Below are 21,467 nucleotides of genomic sequence, written 5' to 3'. Positions count from 1 at the left end.
CCCTGGCCATACATTTGAGCCAGTGGTGGAGGAAATACTGCAACGCTCCCACTGAGAACGAGAGGCATCTTTGCAGGTAGCCTCGATGCTCCCTTCCCGTGCACCAGTAAGAGAGAGGTTCGAGACGCTGGCGTCCGCCCATGACATGCACCGTGACCCTGACGGTTCCAGTACCCACTACACCATGTAGCGACCTGAGGCACTGCCTTCAGGCTTCCGCTGTGATGAATAACTGAGTCCATCCGTGAGGACGGAAGGCGCTGGACGTGGGGCCCCAACACAGCAGTGGTCTATTGCCGCCCAAGGCAGCCCTCACATCAGGCTTCACCTGGGGCTCAGCAGACCCAGCAGGGCCCCTGAAGGCTTGCGGCCTCAGACCCATCCCTTCTCACAACACCAGCTACAGTGGTGGCGCACTTGCACCTCAGACACTGAGACACTGACATGCTCTCAACCATACACACCAATTACGTGCTTCAGTTTCACGTTGGTCCTCCTCCCTTTCGAGGGATCACGGTTACTTTCATAAGCAACCCTCTCCAGGTCTCAGCTCTCAAGCATGAAGTAACTACCTTACTACTCATCATGCCACCCGTCTCGTAGAACCCACATCTCAAGAGGAGGAGGGGTTCTACTCTTTTTTTTTCTGGTGCCAAAGAAGGATTGTGGCTTTTGCCCCATCCTAGACCGGAGACACCTCAATGGGTTCTTGAGGGAGAGGAGGTTCCAAATGGTCACATTGTCCAGTCTGTTCGGTTTGTTGCATCGCATAGCCTTCAAATTATTGATTCGGGCACAACGAACCTGTTCATCTTCCGGGAGGTATTGGTTGTTGGTCATCTTCTATTTGAAAGGGAATGATAGGTTAGGGATGTAACCCTAGTTTCCTGAAAGGGTTCGATGCAAAAGAAGTGAGCTTATTCCCTCAGTAGGTGTCGCCGAGGATGTCACTCCCCGGAGGAGCCTATCGGCAGCTCTGACATAAAATGCTCAGTAAATACCTGACCTGGTTGTTGGTCCCCTCTTTCAGGGAACCAGGGTTACATCCATAATCAAATAAACTGTGATCATAGTCTCACTAGTTGGTGCAAGGAATAATGAGATTGATGCACTGGTTGATACTTGCTGTACTGTAGCTTATTATATGGCTATTTCTGTCTTTGGAAGACAGTAAAACTACAGAAAGTTAGTCTCACACTCCACTATACAAAACAAATAAACACATACATTAATAACTTATAAACACATAAAACACCTGAATGTCTATTTAATTTTCATTTTAGTAGAACTACTATATAATAATGATAAAATCAAACAAGACAAAAATGTGAAAATATATATATATATATATATATATATATATATATATATATATATATATATGTATACAGCGTCGATCAAAGCACAAACAACTAAATAAATAAATAAATACATAACTTACATATCCATCCAAAGCCCAGCTTTCATTTTTAAATTTACTGACAAATATTTCTATAGGCTCTCTGATCTGAGAGACCTTTAGAAGTAAATGGTTTTCTTCTTCCTTGTATATCCCTGTGAAAAGATGACACAGGTTCTAATTATCAGTACATTTTAAATAAACATCACGTCAGCTGAACAATAACAGCAAAAAATGCAAATAGCTGAACATAAACACTATGCACGTGTACTTGGGCTATTGCTTTTTTTTGTGCGGCACAAATAACAATGTGATTAATATGCAATTACACATTTACTTGGAACTCAGTTAGTCATGAATTAAGGGTGCTCAGGTGTATCCACTATTAGACTGACATTGCAGTTGTGTGCTCATATTCCATATGTATGTTGAGTATGTTTACTTGTAGTTTGCCAATTCCTTATTGACTGAACTTCAATAAAAGGGTAATTGTATAAACATCAATTACATACAGTATTCCTTCGAATTTAAGAAGCCCTCGAACTTAAGTTGTAGCGCAAATTTCCCATCCTCAATTTGAGGAAAAAATAAATCAAGTAAATATACATTTACAAAGATACAACCTCAATTACGCAAATGGAGGCAGTTTGCTGCTGTCTGCTGTCACACAGAGAATTGCAGTTATGTGTTGCTTTTCATTTCCAGTCATGATTACTCACACCTGTTTTTCTCCCTTTTTGTGAACTGTGGCATTGCTTGGCATGTTGAAAAATACGGGGTCTGATCAGCATTTCCGATCTGTCCAAGCTGGAACTGTTTATTAGAAGCGCTGAAACTGTAAAAACGTTTTGAATTCCACACGCAGCCAATGACGCTTCTTTAAAAATGGCTGCCTGTATGTCATGGTTGATTTAGATCGCACAGTAAAGTTTTGGCTTGTTTTTTCTCGGCAGTAAGTCACGTTGCTGCTTGTGTATTCGGGCAGTGACGTCTTTCTTCATCTTTCTGGCAGTCAGTCACATTGCTGTTTGTGTACTCCGGTAGTCATATCTTTTGTTGGCAATTTCAATATACGCATCGCTATACTCTAGTCGAATTTAAGACGCAGGCTATTTTTCAGAAGAAAAAATGGTTGAAAGTGTGTCAAATTCAAAGGAATACGGTACTTATTTTTGCCACACAAAACAAAGGGTTGCCATAATTTTCAATGCTGTCATTTGTTATATTTGAACCTATAAATGATGACACATGTCCTCAGATTACCTGAAAGTTTGAGCGACACACCGCTGTGCTCCAGTAATGTTGCATTCACTCTACTGGTTGAAGTATTGAACCAGCTAACAGTAATAATCACTTGGTGTCTTTTTTCAAGATATTCATAGAAACCTTTCCAGACAGAGTTTACGGAAAACACATCTGCAGGAACTGAAGACATAATACTTCATTAATTAGTCATCATTTGTTTTTTAAATCACAGAATTAAAATCATACTACGAATAAACAAACTTTTTAACATGTACTCACCATGTACCTTGTACAAAACTGGAACAGTTACATTTGGTTTAATTTTAGGCCCAACTGAAAGAAAAAACAAAACAAAAAAACAAAAACAAAAGCATCATAGTTAATAAATCAATAAATGCAGCTATTAATTTCAGATCCGAAAAATCAGGATAACATACTTGGAATAACTTCTTTAACAAATATCCTTGGAGAGTTCAATCAAAGTAATTCTGAAGGTATGGCCTTTATTTTCCCAACCAAAACAATTGTAAAAGAGTGCTCACGTTTCATCACAAATGTATTTTTTTTTATATAAGTATGTATGGGCGTGTCCACAGTATACCCTGGGGTATGTATTAGCTAATGCAATTGTATTATGCAACATTTGGGGTTACTTTTTATTTAGTAATTCTATGAAAGGTCCCTTTGATGCACATCAGCATTTACTTGAATTAAATAATACCTTTTTAAACTCTAAAAGCTAAAGTTGAAAGTATTTTCAGGCTATTTCTTTGAGCAGATACAAAGCCAAACTCTTCATTTCAAATCTAATGTAGTTACTGACCATCAAAATAAAAAGTAGAATTCATAAACTGCTTACCTTTGCATACAGGTGGCTTCCCTGACCATTTACCATCTGCTTTGCACATCCGGTGTTCTGACCCCCCAGCCAGGAAAAAGCCAGGTTGACATGTGTATATTAGAGTATAGCCTAAAGTAGGCAGATCTATAGCTTTCACATCAACATGAGTAGGAGTCTCTGGTTGTCTGCAGGCATGAGCTACAAATAATAAAGGAAGATCAGTATATGAAATAAATAAATAAATGCTGACATGTGTAAGTACAATCATCTGCAATATTTGTTTTTTCATTTTATTAAAGAAACATGTTCAAAGTATATTACAAAGATAATAAAAATGAAATCTGCTTACATATGCACTCGGGTTGCACACCACTCCAGGTTAAATTTGCAAGACAGATGCGTGTCGTGGACCCCAGTATGTGGTAGCTTTTTCTGCATTTAAAGAACACACTGCTTCCAACCTACAACAATAACAAAAAAAAAAAATACTTCAGAAAGACAGTAATGGGAATGTGAGACAGTGAAGTGGATTGCAAAATAGAAAACAGTAAACTATACAGGATACACAGTACTGTTTTTCGACGTATTTCAAATAGAAACCATAACATTGTCTTTTTCCATAGTAAGAGGAATCCTTTGGTAGAGATGCAACCTCAGCAATCTACCACACCCATCTATGCATATCAGGTCATGGCACCTGGCAACTAGCAGAACCTGGGAGCGAACCTGCACACTAGGGCCTGATTGGCTTAATACAATGTAAAGAGATGCCTACCTCATAACCTTGAGATCTGTTTTGTAAGCCATAATGTGGAGTGCCTGGGTCAGTGCACATGGTATAGGATGGATCTATAGAGAGAAAAGAATAATTATAACATTATTTCCACTGTTCTTTAAGCATTTAAACATAACTGGATTTGAGAAAAGATACACTCAAATATCAACTGTCTAGTAGTAATCACCAATGCACGTAGGTTGGATTCCACTCCAGGTTCCATCTGATTGGCACACTCTTCTAGATGAGCCTACAAGGATATTTGGAGATCTGCAGTGAAACGACACCTCAGACCTATATGTGAAGGACTGGCCATCAAGATGACCTTCAGCTGGCGTCCCAGGGTCACCACATAAAACAGCTGTACATGACAAAAAATAATGTTGTTAAATATATACAAGATTCTGTATAAACTGCTAAATGTTAGTTAATGTCCGTAATAGGCCTTGTTTAACAAAGAAACAGTTTAATTAGTCAAAGTGGCAATTACTGGGTGGCAGACAGATTAATGCAACAGTACTTATATTAAATCCTGTGAATCTCAATAGACATATTTTGCATTTTGCTTTACTGTAATAGTTTAAGTTCAATTACAGTAATCCGTTGCATATCCGACTGCGTTGGGACCAGAGTAAGGGTGGATATGTAAAAAGTCAGAAGAATTAATCCTCTTTTAAAAATACCATTATACACAGCTGTAACAATTACTATATTCACACAATTATTGTTTTGAGATTCAGCTTTTATCAGGGAGCTCCCCTAAACCCTTGTTTATAAAGATACAGGATATTAATGCTAGAATAGTCATCTGCCGTGTGGGTGCATGCATTTCCTGCTGAGTGACAGGCAGGAGATCGAAACATAGGTTGAAGTTTATACGCCCCGCAGGCGAACAGGATTTATTTACATATCAACACATTGAACAGCCCACGTGACACCAGCAATGGCAGCACATTGGACCACACACAACACAATGTATGAAAACTTTGGTAGGATCTACAACCTCTGACAACCTCTCTGTTCAATAATAAACTAACATTATTGAAGAGCTTGATCATGGTAGTCTATTTTTGCATGCATTTCATTACCAGATTAGTCAAGGGAGCTGTGATGCACACTCCCCAGTTTGTTTTTAACAAATACATTTTTTTTTTTGTCTTTGTCTTTTGAGGAAGCTAAATGTATGGTAATTTAAATGTCTTTTGTTTCAAGCAAAAACATAATCTCAAACAGCAGGGAGTTCTTTTATCAATTATTTAAATTTGTAAATACCATATAAAAATCCCCTTAATTGGAACTGAATCTTCCATAAAGTACCACAGTGAAATAATATTTTTAGCTTCACAGGAATGCATTAAAACACTGTAATTTACAGATTTTTTAAGGGTTGGTGGTAGGGGGGATTTGTTAGACTTACGCAGACATTGTGGAACCTCCCCTCTCCATATGCCATTTCCTTCACAGGTAATTATGGCAGGTACAGAGAGCTGGTATCCCTCAAAACAGCTGTAACTAACACTGGATCCCCACTGATAGTCTGATCCTTCCATTTTCCCATGACGCACTAGGGGAGGCTCTCCACACATGATAGCTTTAAACAGAAAAACAAAAAAAAGATTACCCTCCCAATGGTATTTAAATGGATCCCAAGATAAACTGCAGAATTTACTAGTTTAGCCAACCAGGTTCCATTACAGTGGGAAAGCATAATACCATTAGGGTTCCTGGAGAAGAAACTACTATTCCAGACAATCACAAGGCAGTATGTGTTTTTTTTTTGTTTTAGTTTTTTTTGTTGTTGTTGTTTTTTTTAAAATGAGAAACCGTTTGGTTTCATTATAAACAAATAAAAAAGTTTAAAAGTGCATTTGTCATATGATAAATAATGTCTGATCGCCATATAATAAGTGGTTATTTCTGAGATGTATTAGTGCAAGTGTAGTGTTCCAATGTTCTGTTACTGAATATTTCAGAACACTCTGGGCAACATCAGAAACAACATAACCTTTCACTTTTTTTTCAACACAATGTTTCTTTTTTTATTGTTTTGTATTCTGTTTAGAGATACATGTTTACAAATGTGTACAATACTTCCTTAAAGTTGTATTGAAAAATACTGATGTTTAGGTAGATTACAAGTCATCGTTTCACCTTAGTGATTGCAATGACATAATACACGTTTAATCTCGGGGTCTATTTAAGCAATAACGCACACTACTCTCAATTATTTTCTCAAAATAAATATTTATAAATAAAACAGTTCATTCATTCCATTATTAGCAGTAATAAGGAGAAAAAAAAAAAAAAAAAAAACATACCCGATAAATTTTTATCATAAAATAGTATTTACTTATATCCATTTGTTTCCTGACATTTATAAATGTAAAAACATATATATTAAAACAAAATACAGAATGAATGTTCTAATATAACTATGTCAAATACATCAGATTTACAGTGTTGTCTGTTATCCTCAGTTTTGTTTTGGCCGTAAACAAATTGTTGTGTCACGTTTTGTTTCTCTGTGCTGCTGAAAATGTCTCCGCCCTTTAAATATTAAATGCCCGTTTCAGTGATGTCACACAAAAAAAGCCAGACAAGCAGCCAGCGAAATTCAATTTCTCTCCTATCCAATGATATGTGTTAACAAACTGTACTGAAAATTATGGTGGCCCACCCAGCAAGCCAAAGAAACAAACTGCATTTTTAGCGTGTTTACCCGATCGTGGTCCCAGAATGCCACTTCGGTATAATCGTGTTTACACAATCACGAGCTGTTTGTTTTGTTGCTTAGCACCGTAACTGAATTTTGGGAGTTGTTTACGGACCACCTGGAGTTTACTCACAGACCACAAGGGGTCATAGGTTGAGAACCACTGTTCTAAAATGCAATGCTGTTAAAACTAAAACTATAAACTTAGATATCCTATTCCATCAACAATCTTGTCAAATTCTCTCTCCCCGTCTCTCCGTTTCCCTCACTCAGTGTTCTCTTTGAAAAATGCAACATTGTAGACATTACGAAGTTGAGCTTTGGTTTGAAAATGGACTTAATTCTAAGTGCTCTTTCAAATCACTTTATATATTACTGTGCAAACACATTACTAAAAACCTGTCATAAAGAACCCATTTTCCCTAATTTCTATGTATTGATATATCTCCATATTGTTTCTTACTGCGTAAACTGTATGGTTAGTTCTGCACTGTATTTAGAGATGATAAAATGCACCAAACTGTTACTGTGCAGCTGTGCTGTACTAATATATTTAAATAAAAATATGTTTGAACTTGGCTTGGTGAATGACACAAATACAAATTGACTGGATCTGACAAAACTCATCCCAAAAGCACTGCATTTTAACAGAGCGCTAAGGCTGTTAAGGAAAAACTGTAAAAGGAAACAAGGCAATAAAAACCACTAACATCAGAACATTTTTCCAGCAAAAATCGTCTTACAAAATATATAAAATAAATGATCAAATTCATACTTTTATTTTTGCTGTAAGGTGTGTATATCAAAACAGGGTTAATAATATTCTTTATAAAAAAAAAGACACATTTTCAATAAATGCAATAGAAAGCTCCTAACCTTTACAGACAGGTTTAGTCTGGTTCCAAGACCCATCTTTGGTGCAAAGTAAAGTGGAGGAGACAGGTGGTTCCATTTTGTAGCCTGGCTGACACTGATAATGGACAGTCTTGTTAAAGGTAAATTCATTTCCTATTTGAATGCCGTTGGCTAATGCACCTGGATCCCCACAGACGATCACTGTAGGAAGACAAATTAAATAATCATTCCACTTTACTGGCACTGTGCATCTTGTTTTACTATGATAGCAGGACAAAGTACTGTTTCCATAAACAATTTTCAATTCACAGGACTTTAAAGTCAGACAGAGTGGAGTCGGAACATAATTTACATTTTTTATTAAAATCCAGGACCATAAAAATGGAAATGCAATGCATTTGTAACATAATTGCTATAACTAGAGAATGCATCAAGTGCAATTGAAGTCTACTGTACAGTCTGTTACATTATCTCTTTTTTGAGGATGCAACATCGACAATGGATAACTGCAAAGCATATGGCATGGTTTACTTAGATTTTCATAAAGCTTTTGACAAAGTCCCACATAAAAGATTAATTCTCAAATAGAACGCAGTAGGGATTCAACGAAAGGGATTCATGCACATGGATTAGGGAGTGGTTAACATGTAGAAAACAGAAAGTACTGATTAGAGGAGAAACCTCAAAATGGAGTGAGGTAACCAGTGGAGTACCACAGGGATCAGTATTAGGTCCTCTGCTATTCCTAATCTACATTAATGATTTAGATTCTGGTATAGTAAGCAAACTTGTTAAATTTGCAGATGACACAAAAATAGAAGGAGTGGCAAACACTTGCAGCAGCAAAGGTCATTTAAAATGATCTAGACAGCATTCAGAACTGGACAGACATGTGGCAAATTACATTTAATAAATAAAAGTGTAAGATACTGCACGCAGGCAATAAGGGAGATGCATTATGGGAGATATTGAAATTGAATATTGAAATGTTAGATAGATATTGAAATGTTGACTCAGAGATGTCTTCATCTAGACAGTGTTCTAGACAACTTTACTAACTGGATCATGACAATAATTACTCAGTTGAAGTAAAAAAAAAAAAAAAGACAGCAGTTGATGACAGGTCATTTGAAGATGGTGGGGGTTACAAAGGTACAAGCGCTATTGTACAGTAATACATGGTGATGGATCGGTGAATTTGGGATTGCATCTCAGAAACTGATCTCAGCGGTATGATGGAAAACAAGAATTCACTCATCACAGAGCAACGGCCTTTTACATGGTAAAAGTCCACTTGCATAGGAAGTCGTAAGTTGGTTTCCTGTTTGCTTGTTTTATTCCAAAATGTTCCAAAATATATTATGTCCATAGAAAAGACTGGGACATCGGTCTCCAGTACCTGTATAACTATAAAGCACAAATGAGCAATTAGGCGTGCCCAGATACTTGGATTTTCTGTGTAATTCCCTTAATTGTTTTAATTTGTTAGATATTATTTACAAATAATGAAAAAAAAAAAAAAAAAAAAAAAAAAAAAAAAAAAAAAAAAAAAAAAAAAAAAAAAACATTACAAATGAGAATTGCTTTCCGTACATGAACAGTGATCAATATAGGAATGAAAAATAGTGATGTTTTTTTTTTAGACACACAGAAAAATAATAAAGTTGTTACTCCTTTGATTGAATTAAGTTACAGATTATGATCCTCTTGTGAACCAGAGAAAGACAAAGATTATCATCACTTTTTTTTTTTTTTAATTTAGTCATCACCAATTATTTTTATAATTTCCTCCCAATTTTAGGCTCAGTTCAATGCTACCATCCCTGCATTGACTCGGGAGGGGCAAAGACAGCATATGCTGTCCTCCGAAGCATATGCCAATTGTGCACCGCCTCATGGGCTCCCATCCATGGTCAGCAATGGAATAGTCTGGACTCGAACCGACGTCCAGGCTATAGGGGGCATCTTGCACTGCACGCGGAGCGCCTTTACCGGATGCACCACTCGGGAGCCCCCTATCATCACATTTTTAACCAGTGCTCAAACTGTGTAATTCCTGTTTGTGTACAATATAGGATACAGTAAACCAGACACTTTTACTATGGTGAGTAATTACAATTTGAAATCCTAGGACCTGATTCTGATCTCAGCTTTTGGTGGTGTGTCTTGAAAAAGAGCATGCTGTGTACGCTTGCTATAATTGAACATCATTTTGTGTTCCTAATGTCGAACTTGTAGGACCATCCTTGTTAATTGTATTAAGATTTACAATTAAACCTACCGTTTCTTTTCTTGTAAACATTTAAGATATTTCATTTTCTAGGCGCATTTTTGTAATGAAACATTAGATTATCATAATCCTGGTTCTCTTAAACAGACGTGTCACCATTACCTAACGGAATATAATCTCTTATAGCCCGAATTACCTGAGCACTTATATTAAAACTGCTCCTTTAAGAGTTCCGTATTCGTAAGACATCGTCTCCACCCCCAGGAGATAAATAAGAGTGATGCATAAGGCTCAACGCCACTTTCTTTTCAAGCCTGCTGCACTGGAGTGAATGCTGTGGCCTTGAAGGGTAATGATTATATTTCTATTTCAAGGGACCAGGGTTATGATAATAACCTAATGTTCCCTTTCAAGTACGAAATGTAACCATTACCTAATGGGATAGAATACTCAAGCCGTCGCAAGTGAAGGACTTGCAGCACTGGCAGATGTGCTAAAAAGGAAGATAACTGCCTTTAGCATTCTGGATGAGGACCGATGAGTATCCATGCCACATAGTCCACAGCAAAGTGAGGGAGGACCCTCATGCAGTGTAACCCCAGCATTTAACACCAGAAGTCCAAGAGGTGTGTGGCTAACTACCCCAGGGTTTAAAGTGGAACAGTAATAACAAATTAGTGGCTGCTCTTAACACTCTGGTCCCAAAACCAGGATTCTGCTGAGCTACGACATTCAGTCAGTAGAACCTTGTAAAAGTATGAGGTGTTGCCCATACTGCAGCATTGCAAATGTCTGCACCTTAGAATAATGTCCAAGAGGTTGCAAGACCTCTTGTGGAGTGACCAGTGACCTTTTCTGGTTGGGGCAGGTTGGCTAGACAGCCGGTGTTTAGACAGGGCTTGTCCGTGGAACTTAGACCTGAAGCAAATAAACAATTGCTCTGATTGCCGCCAACTCTGGGTATGGTCAGTATAATACGCCAGTCCTCTAACCAAACACAGCGTATGGAACTTTCTATCCCTGTCAGACTGAAAAAGAGGTGAATGGAAGGCATCCACTGACTGGTTGATATGGAAAGTAGAAATGCTTTTAGGGAGAAAAGCAGAATTAGTGCGGTAGTGCACTTTCGCTGTTGAGAATCCTTGTATTTCACCTACCTGCTTAGCGGAGCTAATAGCAAGCAGGTAAGCTGTCTTTAACGACTGGAATTTCATCTCTGTTGAACATTGGGGCTCAAATGATGGTTTTATAAGTGCATCCAGCACTACATTAAGATGCCAGCAAGAGACAAGGTCCTTTCTAGGGAATGTTAACCTCTGAGTATCCTTGTCCCACCTTGAAGTAGTCAGTTTTAGTATGGCAAGTTGAAATAGCTGCAAGGTAGACCTTAAGCGTGGAAGGAGATTTCCCTTCATCAAAAAGAACCTGCAAAAATTGCAGTATATCTTCCATTGGGCAAGTTGTGGGGTCCAGTTCACATGACTGACACCATTTCAGAGATACACCCCATTTGTAACCATACTGGGAGAGTGTAGACACTGTGCTAGTATTCTGAAGTGTCTCCATGACTTTGTCAGATAACCCGATACAGCTCAAATGTCTCCGCTCAGGGGCAACACCCAAAGCTGCAGAGCTGTTGGATCTGGATGATATAGAGTCCCCCACGCCTGGCTCAGCAGGTCAAGAACCATGTTCTCCTGTGCCACTTTGGGGCTACTAAGAACATCTGGACCCAATCTTGCCTGATCTTCAACATGCACAGTGAAAGCAGTGGCAATGGTGGGAAAGCATAGTCCTGGGTGACCGCTCTCCACGAGGGAAAACCAGGGGAGACAAAGGGTGGACTTCTGGGTCACAAAGAGATCTATCTCTGTACACCCGAACCTCTGACAGATGAGGTTCACAACCGCTGGGTGAAGTCACCATTCTCGACTGTGGGGGGCCCCGTCCGCCCAGTTCACCACCCCTGGCAGGTGAACTGCTTTTACTGAAAGCAAGTGCTCGTGAGCCCATAATAAAAGCTCCCAGGCAACACAATTGAGACCGAGAGACCAGAGACCCCCCTGGTGATTGATGTAAGCCACCACGGTAGTGCTGTCTGTATGGATCAGCATGTCTCCCTTGTATCTCTCGGAAAAAATGCTGCAGGATGAATTGCCTGCAGCTCCAAAACATTTATGTGCAGACCCTGTCATGTGGGTTGGAAGCATCTCTAGTCACCACCTTTCTCCTTGTGACACAGCCCAGAGCTGTGCCTAGCACAGATGAGCTGGTTGTTTCCACCAGTGACAAGACACTGAGTTAGAGGTGTGGTTCTAAGAAAGGGTGCCGGACCCTGTGATTGACCCAAACTTGAAGAGGACACATGTGTAAGAGCCCTATGAGGAGGATAAGGGATGCTGCTGCCATCAGGCCCTGAAGTCTCTGAAGGTCAGTACTCTCACTGCTGCGTTGGGCTGAAATAGCTCCAAGCAGACAGTTAGTCTGTCCAACAGATTGGCGATCAAGTTTCCGGAATTGAGACAGCCCTTTGAGAGGGTGTTAACCAGCTTTTCAACTGGTTCACTCTGATGCCTAATCATTGGAGGTGGTTAGTAACCAGTCCCGTGTGCAACACTGTTGTCAAAGTAATCGATCACCCTCGTGCCTTTTAGTCAGATGGGCCAATATAGCATCCATGCACTTTGAAAAAGTGAAGGAGCTAGAGAGAATCTGAATGTCAGTACACTGATCTTGTACACAGACATGCACCTGCCCAACACCTGACCATTGTACTTAGACAAATAGAGCAGGTGGTTGTTGACCAAGCTCAGCTTGTCCAACTAAAAGGGTGAGGGTCTATGGTCTGAGGACAGCAGTTGTAGCAGCATAGACTAGTAAGCCACCAGTATGCTACTGTAACTACCAAGACGAGTGCAAAATGCTGAGGCCGCATAGGCCTTTTTTAGCATCATTTTAGAGATGCAGTATTGTTTATTTGGACATGAAATGTCCTTTTGCAGCAATGCTAGATTAGGCATCTGCCCAGAGAGGCGATGGAAGCCTCAACAAGGGGAAACTAAGCAAGACCCAGCTCGTCTGCATCATGCTCCCTATACAAACTGCCCAGTGACCTGGAGACAGCTGGGGCAGTTGCTGGGTGCTATCAAGCACCCAATAAAATATAGTGCATTTAGGCTCATCTTCCATGGCCCAAGGAACCTGCAGGGCTATGATAGCATGTCTGACAAGGGAGATGAAGTCCTCCAACAGGGAGGGTCTTACCATGGGAGCCAAGACATCTGATTTTGCATCCTCGGACGGGAAGATTAATCTTTGGGTGTCCATGCCCTCAGATGCAGCAAGGTACACGGCGTCCTGCTCTGGTTGAAGGTCAGGCAATGGTGCCTGAACCCAGTGGACAGACAATGGGGGCCTCGCAGCAGCTGGTTCATAGCTTCAAAAAGCTTTTCCATTTGCCCCGCAACCCGGTCATAACCAGAATACTGCTATGGCGGCTCCTGTTCCTCTTCCTTGGTGGAGGAGAGTGGGAGCTGTGCGAGCCAGATGATGACGAGGAGGATTTAGAGGGTCAGAGGCTCTTAGTCCTGCTTTTTCCCCTAGAGGATCGTTTCTTAGCTCCCAGTGTAACACACCACAGGGGAAGAATGGGGCGAGTCATGCTGCACCAAACTTAGAGATGCAGATCGGTCCCTGGAACAGCAGGCCAGTCTGCTTTCTAGTGTCCTCTTAGAAAAATAAGCACAAAACATTCAAGAGCTGCAGTCTTTAACTGCCCCCTCTGCATGCTCCCTTCTCAAGCACTGGATGCACCTGTTGTGCTTATCCCCTGCTGAAATGTTTCTCTTGCAACCAGCACAAAGGTGAAACTCAGGCATGGTGCAAGGCTGAAAAAACAGGTTTAGCTGTGCAATGTAAGTGCACAAGAACATACAGTAAACTGACTAGTATTGAAAACTGTTGTGTACACAGAGTGCACAAAAATGGAGCACTGGTAATGGTTTTGGTGTCAAACCGGACCGAAAGGGGTCAGTAGTACCGACTGTGGTATGAACCAGATGACTGGTACCAACTATAGTGCCAATCAAGGTGACTGGTACCGACCAGGTTACTTGTACCAGTTCTGGTACTAGGGTACCGACTCTGGTACTGACTAGGTCACTGATACAGGCTCTGGTATCAGGACAAGTGGTGTGCAGGTAAAGACCTGAAAAAGCCCCGGTCAAACTGCAAGCATGCCCTGTAAAACAGACAGCAGCTGGAGTTGCCTACTAACTACAAAAAATCTAGTAGCTTTCATTGTCAGTGCTGCAAAGCAAACACAGCAATGGCACAAACACTCAGAATATTCTCCGGTAGAAAAGGCTCCTGGCAATTTGACAGCACAATGTAGCTAAAAAGCCGTTAACGATAGCAGTATCTCAGTAGCTCAAAAAGCTGACTGAAAAAAAAACAAAAACAAATGATTAGCACAGTATACTGCCTACAATTATTTATTTGTCTACAATTATTTATTTCAGCATTTTTTTTTTAAACTCCAAAAATGCAAATAGGAAAAGTATTCACACCCTTTGGTGCTATGATAGTAGTGTCTACAAGGTGCTAGAAATTTCAATATGATAACACAGAACCAATTCTAGAAAAGTCTAGAAAATGCTGGATTGTAGGTGAACATTCTTAGAGATTATAAAAGGGATAGGCATAGGATGATTGCTGTCACTACCAATAAGTCAATATGGGAAAAAAAGTAAAGAGCTATCTGAAGACTTTAGACAGAAACTTATTTATTGTCATAAAGCTGGAGAAGGATAGAAGAAGATTTGAGTATTCCAATTTCAACTATTGTTTCTATTATCAAGAGATACAAGACTCATGGTACTGTCACAACGCTCCCTCAGTCTGGAAGAAAGAAGGTTCTTTCACCAAGAACAAGTAAAAGAATTGCGAAGAAGGTTAATAACAATCCGAGATAGTCAAAGTGAACTGGGTGCAAGTGGGACTGGAGTTTCCATTTCAACCATAGGTCAAGTATTGCATGGTGAAGGCCTCAATGGTCACAGGCCAAAGAAAAAGCTACTCTTAGGAAAACTTCACAAGCACAATCACTTAAAGTTTGCAAAACAGCATTTGAATGATGGATATGAGTTCTGGTCAAAGGTTTTGTTGAGTGATGAAACAAAAATCGAGCTATTTGGTCACGCTGATAGTCGTTATGTTTGGAGAAAGTATGGTGAGGCATACAAAAAAAGAACATACCTATTGTCAAGCATGGAGGTGGTAATATCCTTCTATGGGGCTGATTTTCTTCTAATGGCACAGGAAATTTAGTTCCAATACATAATAAAATGGATTCCATAATACACCAAAAGATATTGGACAATCATCTGAAACCCTCAATTACAAAACTTGGTTTAAAGCACAACTGGATGTTTCAGCACCACAATGATCCAAAGCACACATCAAAATCTACTTCACAATGTTTCAAGAAGGCTTAGTCAAAGTCCAAATTTGACTGAGATTCTTTGGTATGAGTTGAAGAAGGCTGTGCACAAGAAAAGTCCTTGGAATTTGAATGAACTGGAGCATTATGATTTTATTTTATTTAATAAATTCTGACAAAAAACATGAAAATGATCATCTGCAAACTCTTATTAGATATGGTATAATCCTAATCATTAAATTGACCAAATATTGTAAGATACCTGTGCAGTCTGGTGGATTGCCAGTCCAAGTGCCATTGGCAGTACAATGGCGAGTAGTGAGACCCGACGTCTTATACCCTTCCCAGCATTCATAAGTCACTGAACTGGAGAACGTTATTCCGTCACTAAACACTATCGCTCCATGGGCTGGGGTGCCAGGATTTCCACAAGATACAGCTGGAAAAAAGCAAAAGAGTAACAATTACCCTTATATTACTATGATGCAGCAAAACAACATCAATATTATAAAACTAACAAAGTAAGCACTTATACCATGTTTCCATCTTTACCTTGAAACCAGCCTGTAAAAAAGAACAAAACAAAACAAAAAAAAAATCTAATCTCATGCCAATGTCAATCTGGGTCTGCTGTCAGTTACATTGAGTCGCTTTCAAACCACTTTCAACTCAATCCCAGTGACAGAGGAAAACAAGACATTACAGTTCTTGCTTCCTCTTGTAACAATGCTAGTTTTATCATAGAAATGAATTGTGGATTGAGGGAAGAAAAAACAACAGGCAGCATTGCAGGAGTAAGCAAGATCTGGATACCCTGCGATCCTTAATAAAGCAATGATTTTTCTCTGTATGATAATAATAATAATAATAATAATAATAATAATAATAATAATAATAATAATAATAATAATAATAATAAATAAAGTAAACAAAAAACATAACAGATGGAGACAAGGCATTAGTTGTTTACAAGCCCCTTTTAAATCAAACTTTCACTGACAATTCAGATAAATGTGTAAACAAATGACATTAAAATGGCTAGAGCAATCTTATCTCTTTTTTGAAATAAATATTGACAAGGAAACAATTGATGTGCTGTGGTATACAAATCTCTTTACATTGTGCCCATTGGAAAAATGTGCAAGTCAATCAGATTAGTTTAACTAATGCTGGCAGCCCACATTAATTCATTTACAAACTAACCAAAACAGTGCTTGAAAACTAATTAACTATTGATTTGTATTGAAATGAGTTATATTTGAACTGCATTAAGGCAAAGGTTTAAAATAGTCCCCTTTCAATTAGAAAATAGCCATCAAGGATGGAATATCGCCCCCAGGCGGTAGGATTTAGCTGAGCTCATGTCAAAGCTGCTGATAGGTTGGCGCATGCACTGACGTCTAAGCCCGCCCCCCTGTCGGCTTAGAATACCCAGTGCGCACAGCATCACGTTCTCCTTTGCTTTCAGCCAGGTAGGTATAAGCACGTAAGTATTTTTCTCTCTGAGAATCACTTACACCCTTGTATTACACTGTTGTACTCGTTTTAGCTTTAAGCTTGGGAAGCTGGCTACTGCCCCTTCCCTGTGTTGATTCAGTGTTAGCTTGCCGAGCAAATAAAACTATATTATTTTACACTTTTCAACGCTTGCTCTTCTAGTGTTTCTATCCGAAGTGTTGGCCTTCGGCCGGCCATCTTTTTTACATATTAATATTTTATTAATATTGTATATATTTTGGTTGTTGTCGTGTTTTTTGATCTGTTCGAAAAAAAAGAATAGATCTTAGCAGGGGTACGCTGCGCGTCCTGCCGACTAGGCCACGCATTACAGCCTCAGTCTTGAGTTTCATGCAGCCCAGGGTTGGAGCTCTCTTGTCAGCCAGCACGGTAATATCACCTGTGGCTTATTCTAACTCGCCGTGTAGTCGCTATTAGGTGATCACCACAGATGACTCCAATGAAGGTTGAGGAGCGGTCTGGAATGGGAGAGGGACCGCAGAGTGTGGGCAGGCCCTTGGAGGTCAGCTCACATCAATGCTCTGGAGCTCAGAGTGGTGTACCTCACCCTGCGGCATTTCTTGCCGGTGCTTCGAGGGAAGCACATGTTAGTGCGGTCGGACCACACCACTGTTGTGGCGTATATCAACCGCCAGGACGGGTTGCGGTCCCAGGTGCATCACCAGATGGTAGAACGGTTATTGCTGTGGGCACAACCTCGTCTAACCTCCCTCCGGGCAGTCTATTTGCTGGGCCAGGCCAATCACGCAGCGGATCTCCTCTCCAGAGGAGGTCTCCTTGCGGGCGTATGGTGCCTTCACCCTCAAGTGGTAGTGTGCATTTGGGAATGGTTCGGCCCGCTGTGGTTCTCAGTGAAGGACCTCGACAGCCCCCTGTGGCTTATTCTAACTCGCCGTGTAGTCGCTATTAGGTGATCACCACAGACGACTCCAATGAAGGTTGAGGAGCGGTCTGGAATGGGAGAGGGACCGCAGAGTGTGGGCAGGCCCTTGGAGGTCAGCTCACATCAATGCTCTGGAGCTCAGAGTGGTGTACCTCACCCTGCGGCATTTCTTGCCGGTGCTTCGAGGGAAGCACATGTTAGTGCGGTCGGACCACACCACTGTTGTGGCGTATATCAACCGCCAGGACGGGTTGCGGTCCCAGGTGCATCACCAGATGGTAGAACGGTTATTGCTGTGGGCACAACCTCGTCTAACCTCCCTCCGGGCAGTCTATTTGCTGGGCCAGGCCAATCACGCAGCGGATCTCCTCTCCAGAGGAGGTCTCCTTGCGGGCGTATGGTGCCTTCACCCTCAAGTGGTAGTGTGCATTTGGGAATGGTTCGGCCCGCTGTGGTTCTCAGTGAAGGACCTCGACAGCCCCCTAGGAGTCGACGCACTGGCCCACAAGTGGCCGCCAGGGCTCATGTATCGTGCCTGATGGCAGTAGCATTTGGAGCACCTGTGTTAGACTCTTGCAAGCTGCACAATACGGACATATAGAGAGACTAATATTTTTGGTGGTGACAATTCTACCTTCGGACAGGTGTCATTTCGAGCATAGACGCTGAGGCGCAGCTCCGCACATGCGTAGATGGTCGCCTATGCAGTTCTGTTATGACGTAAGGCTGTTCTGCTGCCGCACTTTCTCCCTCGCAACGGCTTGGATACACTGTTCCCATCCTTGATGGTTATTTTCGAATTGAAAGGGAATGATAGGTTGCGAATGCAACCCTGGTTCCCTGAAAGAGAAAATAACCATCAAGTCGCGAGGTTGCTTCGGAAGCCTTCGCGGCCTGAAGCAAAGGAGAATGTGATGTTGCGTGCACTGGATATTCTAAGCCGACAGGGGGGCGGGCTTAGACGTCAGTGCATGCACCAGCGTTTTTTTAGCATGTTCTGTTTGAACAGGCACCTATCGACATAATTAGTCCATAAAACATATATATCTACATATTAATGTAATTGGAATTTTTCACAGCAGGCTAATTTTGGTATTAACAAAAGAAAGCTTGAGAAACAGTATTACAGTAAAATATCTTAATTTAAAATCTTCAGTTGCTTATTATATTGCTTTAAATGTGCTGAACTGACAAGACTTTCATATATTGCTCATTATAACCGATCTGTTGGCAGGTAGTTCTGTATAAATGCAAAACAGCTCAAACTGTTGTTTGAAAAAAAGTTATGACTTAATGGGCCACTTGCAGACATGTCACATTGAATCAGTGCCATACTGACTAGCTATTGTTGCCCTACATCACAGTGGCAGGAGTTTTTTTTTTTTGTTGTTGTCCTTTACGTGCCTCAGGTTGTTATCGTCAAAACTTTTTTTTTTTTTTTTTTTTAATGTTCTGAGTTATTTATTGGTTCAGAGTAATTAATTATATTAATATAAATTCAACCTGAGATGACGAATACTCTGTCGTCTCTGCTTAAACAAAGAAAATAAAATACACAAAGATAAAGGTACATTGACTATTTATCATTGCTCAGAGAGGCAGTGAGGGGTGTAAGCAGATCAGGAGAAATATGCAGAAGAAATCCATAGTAAGACAATTGTTGAAAGAACCTCAGACACCCAGTTAGCAGATATAGTACACTGGCAATAAAATCAATATTTTTTAAAGAAAACCATAACAAATAAGCTATTTTTAAGGAGCATCTATACACAAAAGAGTGATTTTAAACAAATCAAGAACATAGAAATACATAAAATACATTAGCAACTTTAGTCTTTAGTCAACATTTTTGAATACCATCAAAGCATTTCTTTTTAATCTAAAACACAAAAATCGTTGAAGGAACTACACATTACAAATGATAATTTAAATATGTATGGTAATAGCAGAAAACAAAAGTTTTATTTAAGCATTTGTACATTTGGCAATATATACAGTACACTGCTATCTACCAAATATTGGGCAATTTGCAGAGCCACAGCGGTAGTTTCTCAGCATCAGTAGCTCATGCTGTTGTTTAGGAAAGATTTTAGTTCTTCCTCAACACTATAAAAAAAACATAAACTGCATCTCAGAAGAAAGTTAACTTTTGTAGATTTATAATCATTATTGTAGCGTATATGTTGTATCTTTGTACTGAGTTCAGATTTCAGTCTGACAGCCACAGCAGGTGACCAAAGTCTGAGAGGTTCTAGTACAGTAGGCCTACACATGAGGCGAGCAACGTGATGAGTGATAGCACCATCTGTTTAACTTTTTTTAAAATTTGAAAATAAAATTTACCTTCACAAACTGGTTGAGTGCCACTCCAGGAACCATTTGGAAGACATGTTCGCTCTGCTGATTCTCTTAAAATGTACCCAGCTTCACAGGAAAATCTCAGGAGGTGTTTTGTCCTGAATTCATCGCCAAGCCTTGAACCATGAGCTGGAACACCAGGGTCACCACAGAAACCAGGACTTTCACCTATGTACATATGAAAAAAATAATAATATTATTTTTTTAATTCTACGTTGTAGTCTGGAACAGCAGTTTGCATTTCTGAAGCCTTTATTTTTTGTAAAAGAAAAGATGATTGTTGATCCAAAACTATCAAAACACAAGTAAAGGTCATGCAGGTGGAGGACTTTCCCCTATCTACTTAACAGAGGCCATGTATTATTTGATTGACAATCATCACCCTGCTCTCCATCTACCTGGATTTGTCAATCTGAAACCCTTCTTAACAAGCTCATGCACTCTCAGGCACACAATATAGGCAGGATATGTTCTGTTATACTGTTCTGCATGGAATCTGTCCTTGAATGTAGTCAACAAATAATTAGCTAACTTGGCATATTATTGTGAACTGTACCTGAACATTCAGGAAGAGATCCACTCCAGTGGCCATCCTCCTGACAAAAGCGTGTAGCATTTCCAATGAGAGTTCTACTTCCACTGCAAGAATAGTAAGCCACAGCCCCATAGGTGAACTTGCTTCCAGTCAAAATGGCATTAGGTGGTTTACCAGGATTACCACACAAGATAGCTTTAAAAGGAAGAAAAAAAAAAAAAATATATATATATATATATATATATATATATATATATATATATATATATATATATATATATATATGCATGCGAAGGATGCCATCTGTCATAGGGTGTTGTGTTGATTACTGAATTAGTGCATTTTTGCTGTTTCTGCAATGGTTTTGATAACAGAATCCCTCTTCAAGACAGACAATGCCTATGATAAGCAGTTACTGCAAATGCACTTGTAGGCGTTAGCTACAGGGCCCTTTACGACTCATGGTGCTTATCATTTGGGCCTCCACCTGTCAAGTTTCATTGCTGTGCAGCAGCATCACAAAGTGGAGTATTGACTTTAAAACTACTTTGTTCTGTATGCACATAATTTACATTGGGTACTACTGTCATTTTCAAAGTATAGTGTTCAATCAAGGCTGTTTATTCATACAAGCTACACATAATGTACTCAAAATTACAGTAACAGCCTAATAAT

General features: G+C 39.9%; 1 protein-coding gene across 1 annotated transcript in view; it reads right to left on the bottom strand.

The window, feature by feature from the left end:
- Positions 1-21,467, bottom strand: part of LOC121316645 (CUB and sushi domain-containing protein 1-like) — a 179,747-nt gene that overhangs the window by 9,378 nt on the left and 148,902 nt on the right. Inside the window, exons 49-60 of the mRNA XM_041251686.1 lie at positions 20,814-20,987; positions 20,243-20,425; positions 15,761-15,937; positions 7,850-8,029; positions 5,678-5,851; positions 4,448-4,621; positions 4,261-4,334; positions 3,835-3,946; positions 3,504-3,683; positions 2,924-2,977; positions 2,663-2,824; positions 1,442-1,554 (exon numbers count right to left, since the gene is read on the bottom strand). Of these exons, the coding sequence (XP_041107620.1) occupies positions 1,442-1,554; positions 2,663-2,824; positions 2,924-2,977; positions 3,504-3,683; positions 3,835-3,946; positions 4,261-4,334; positions 4,448-4,621; positions 5,678-5,851; positions 7,850-8,029; positions 15,761-15,937; positions 20,243-20,425; positions 20,814-20,987 (1,757 nt within the window). The remainder of the gene's footprint in view (positions 1-1,441; positions 1,555-2,662; positions 2,825-2,923; positions 2,978-3,503; positions 3,684-3,834; positions 3,947-4,260; positions 4,335-4,447; positions 4,622-5,677; positions 5,852-7,849; positions 8,030-15,760; positions 15,938-20,242; positions 20,426-20,813; positions 20,988-21,467) is intronic.

The sequence above is a fragment of the Polyodon spathula genome, chromosome 6 (genome assembly GCF_017654505.1).
Source record: "Polyodon spathula isolate WHYD16114869_AA chromosome 6, ASM1765450v1, whole genome shotgun sequence".
NCBI lineage: Eukaryota > Metazoa > Chordata > Actinopteri > Acipenseriformes > Polyodontidae > Polyodon > Polyodon spathula.
Note: the sequence above shows the minus strand (reverse complement) of the source record. Positions and strands in the feature narration are given on the sequence as shown.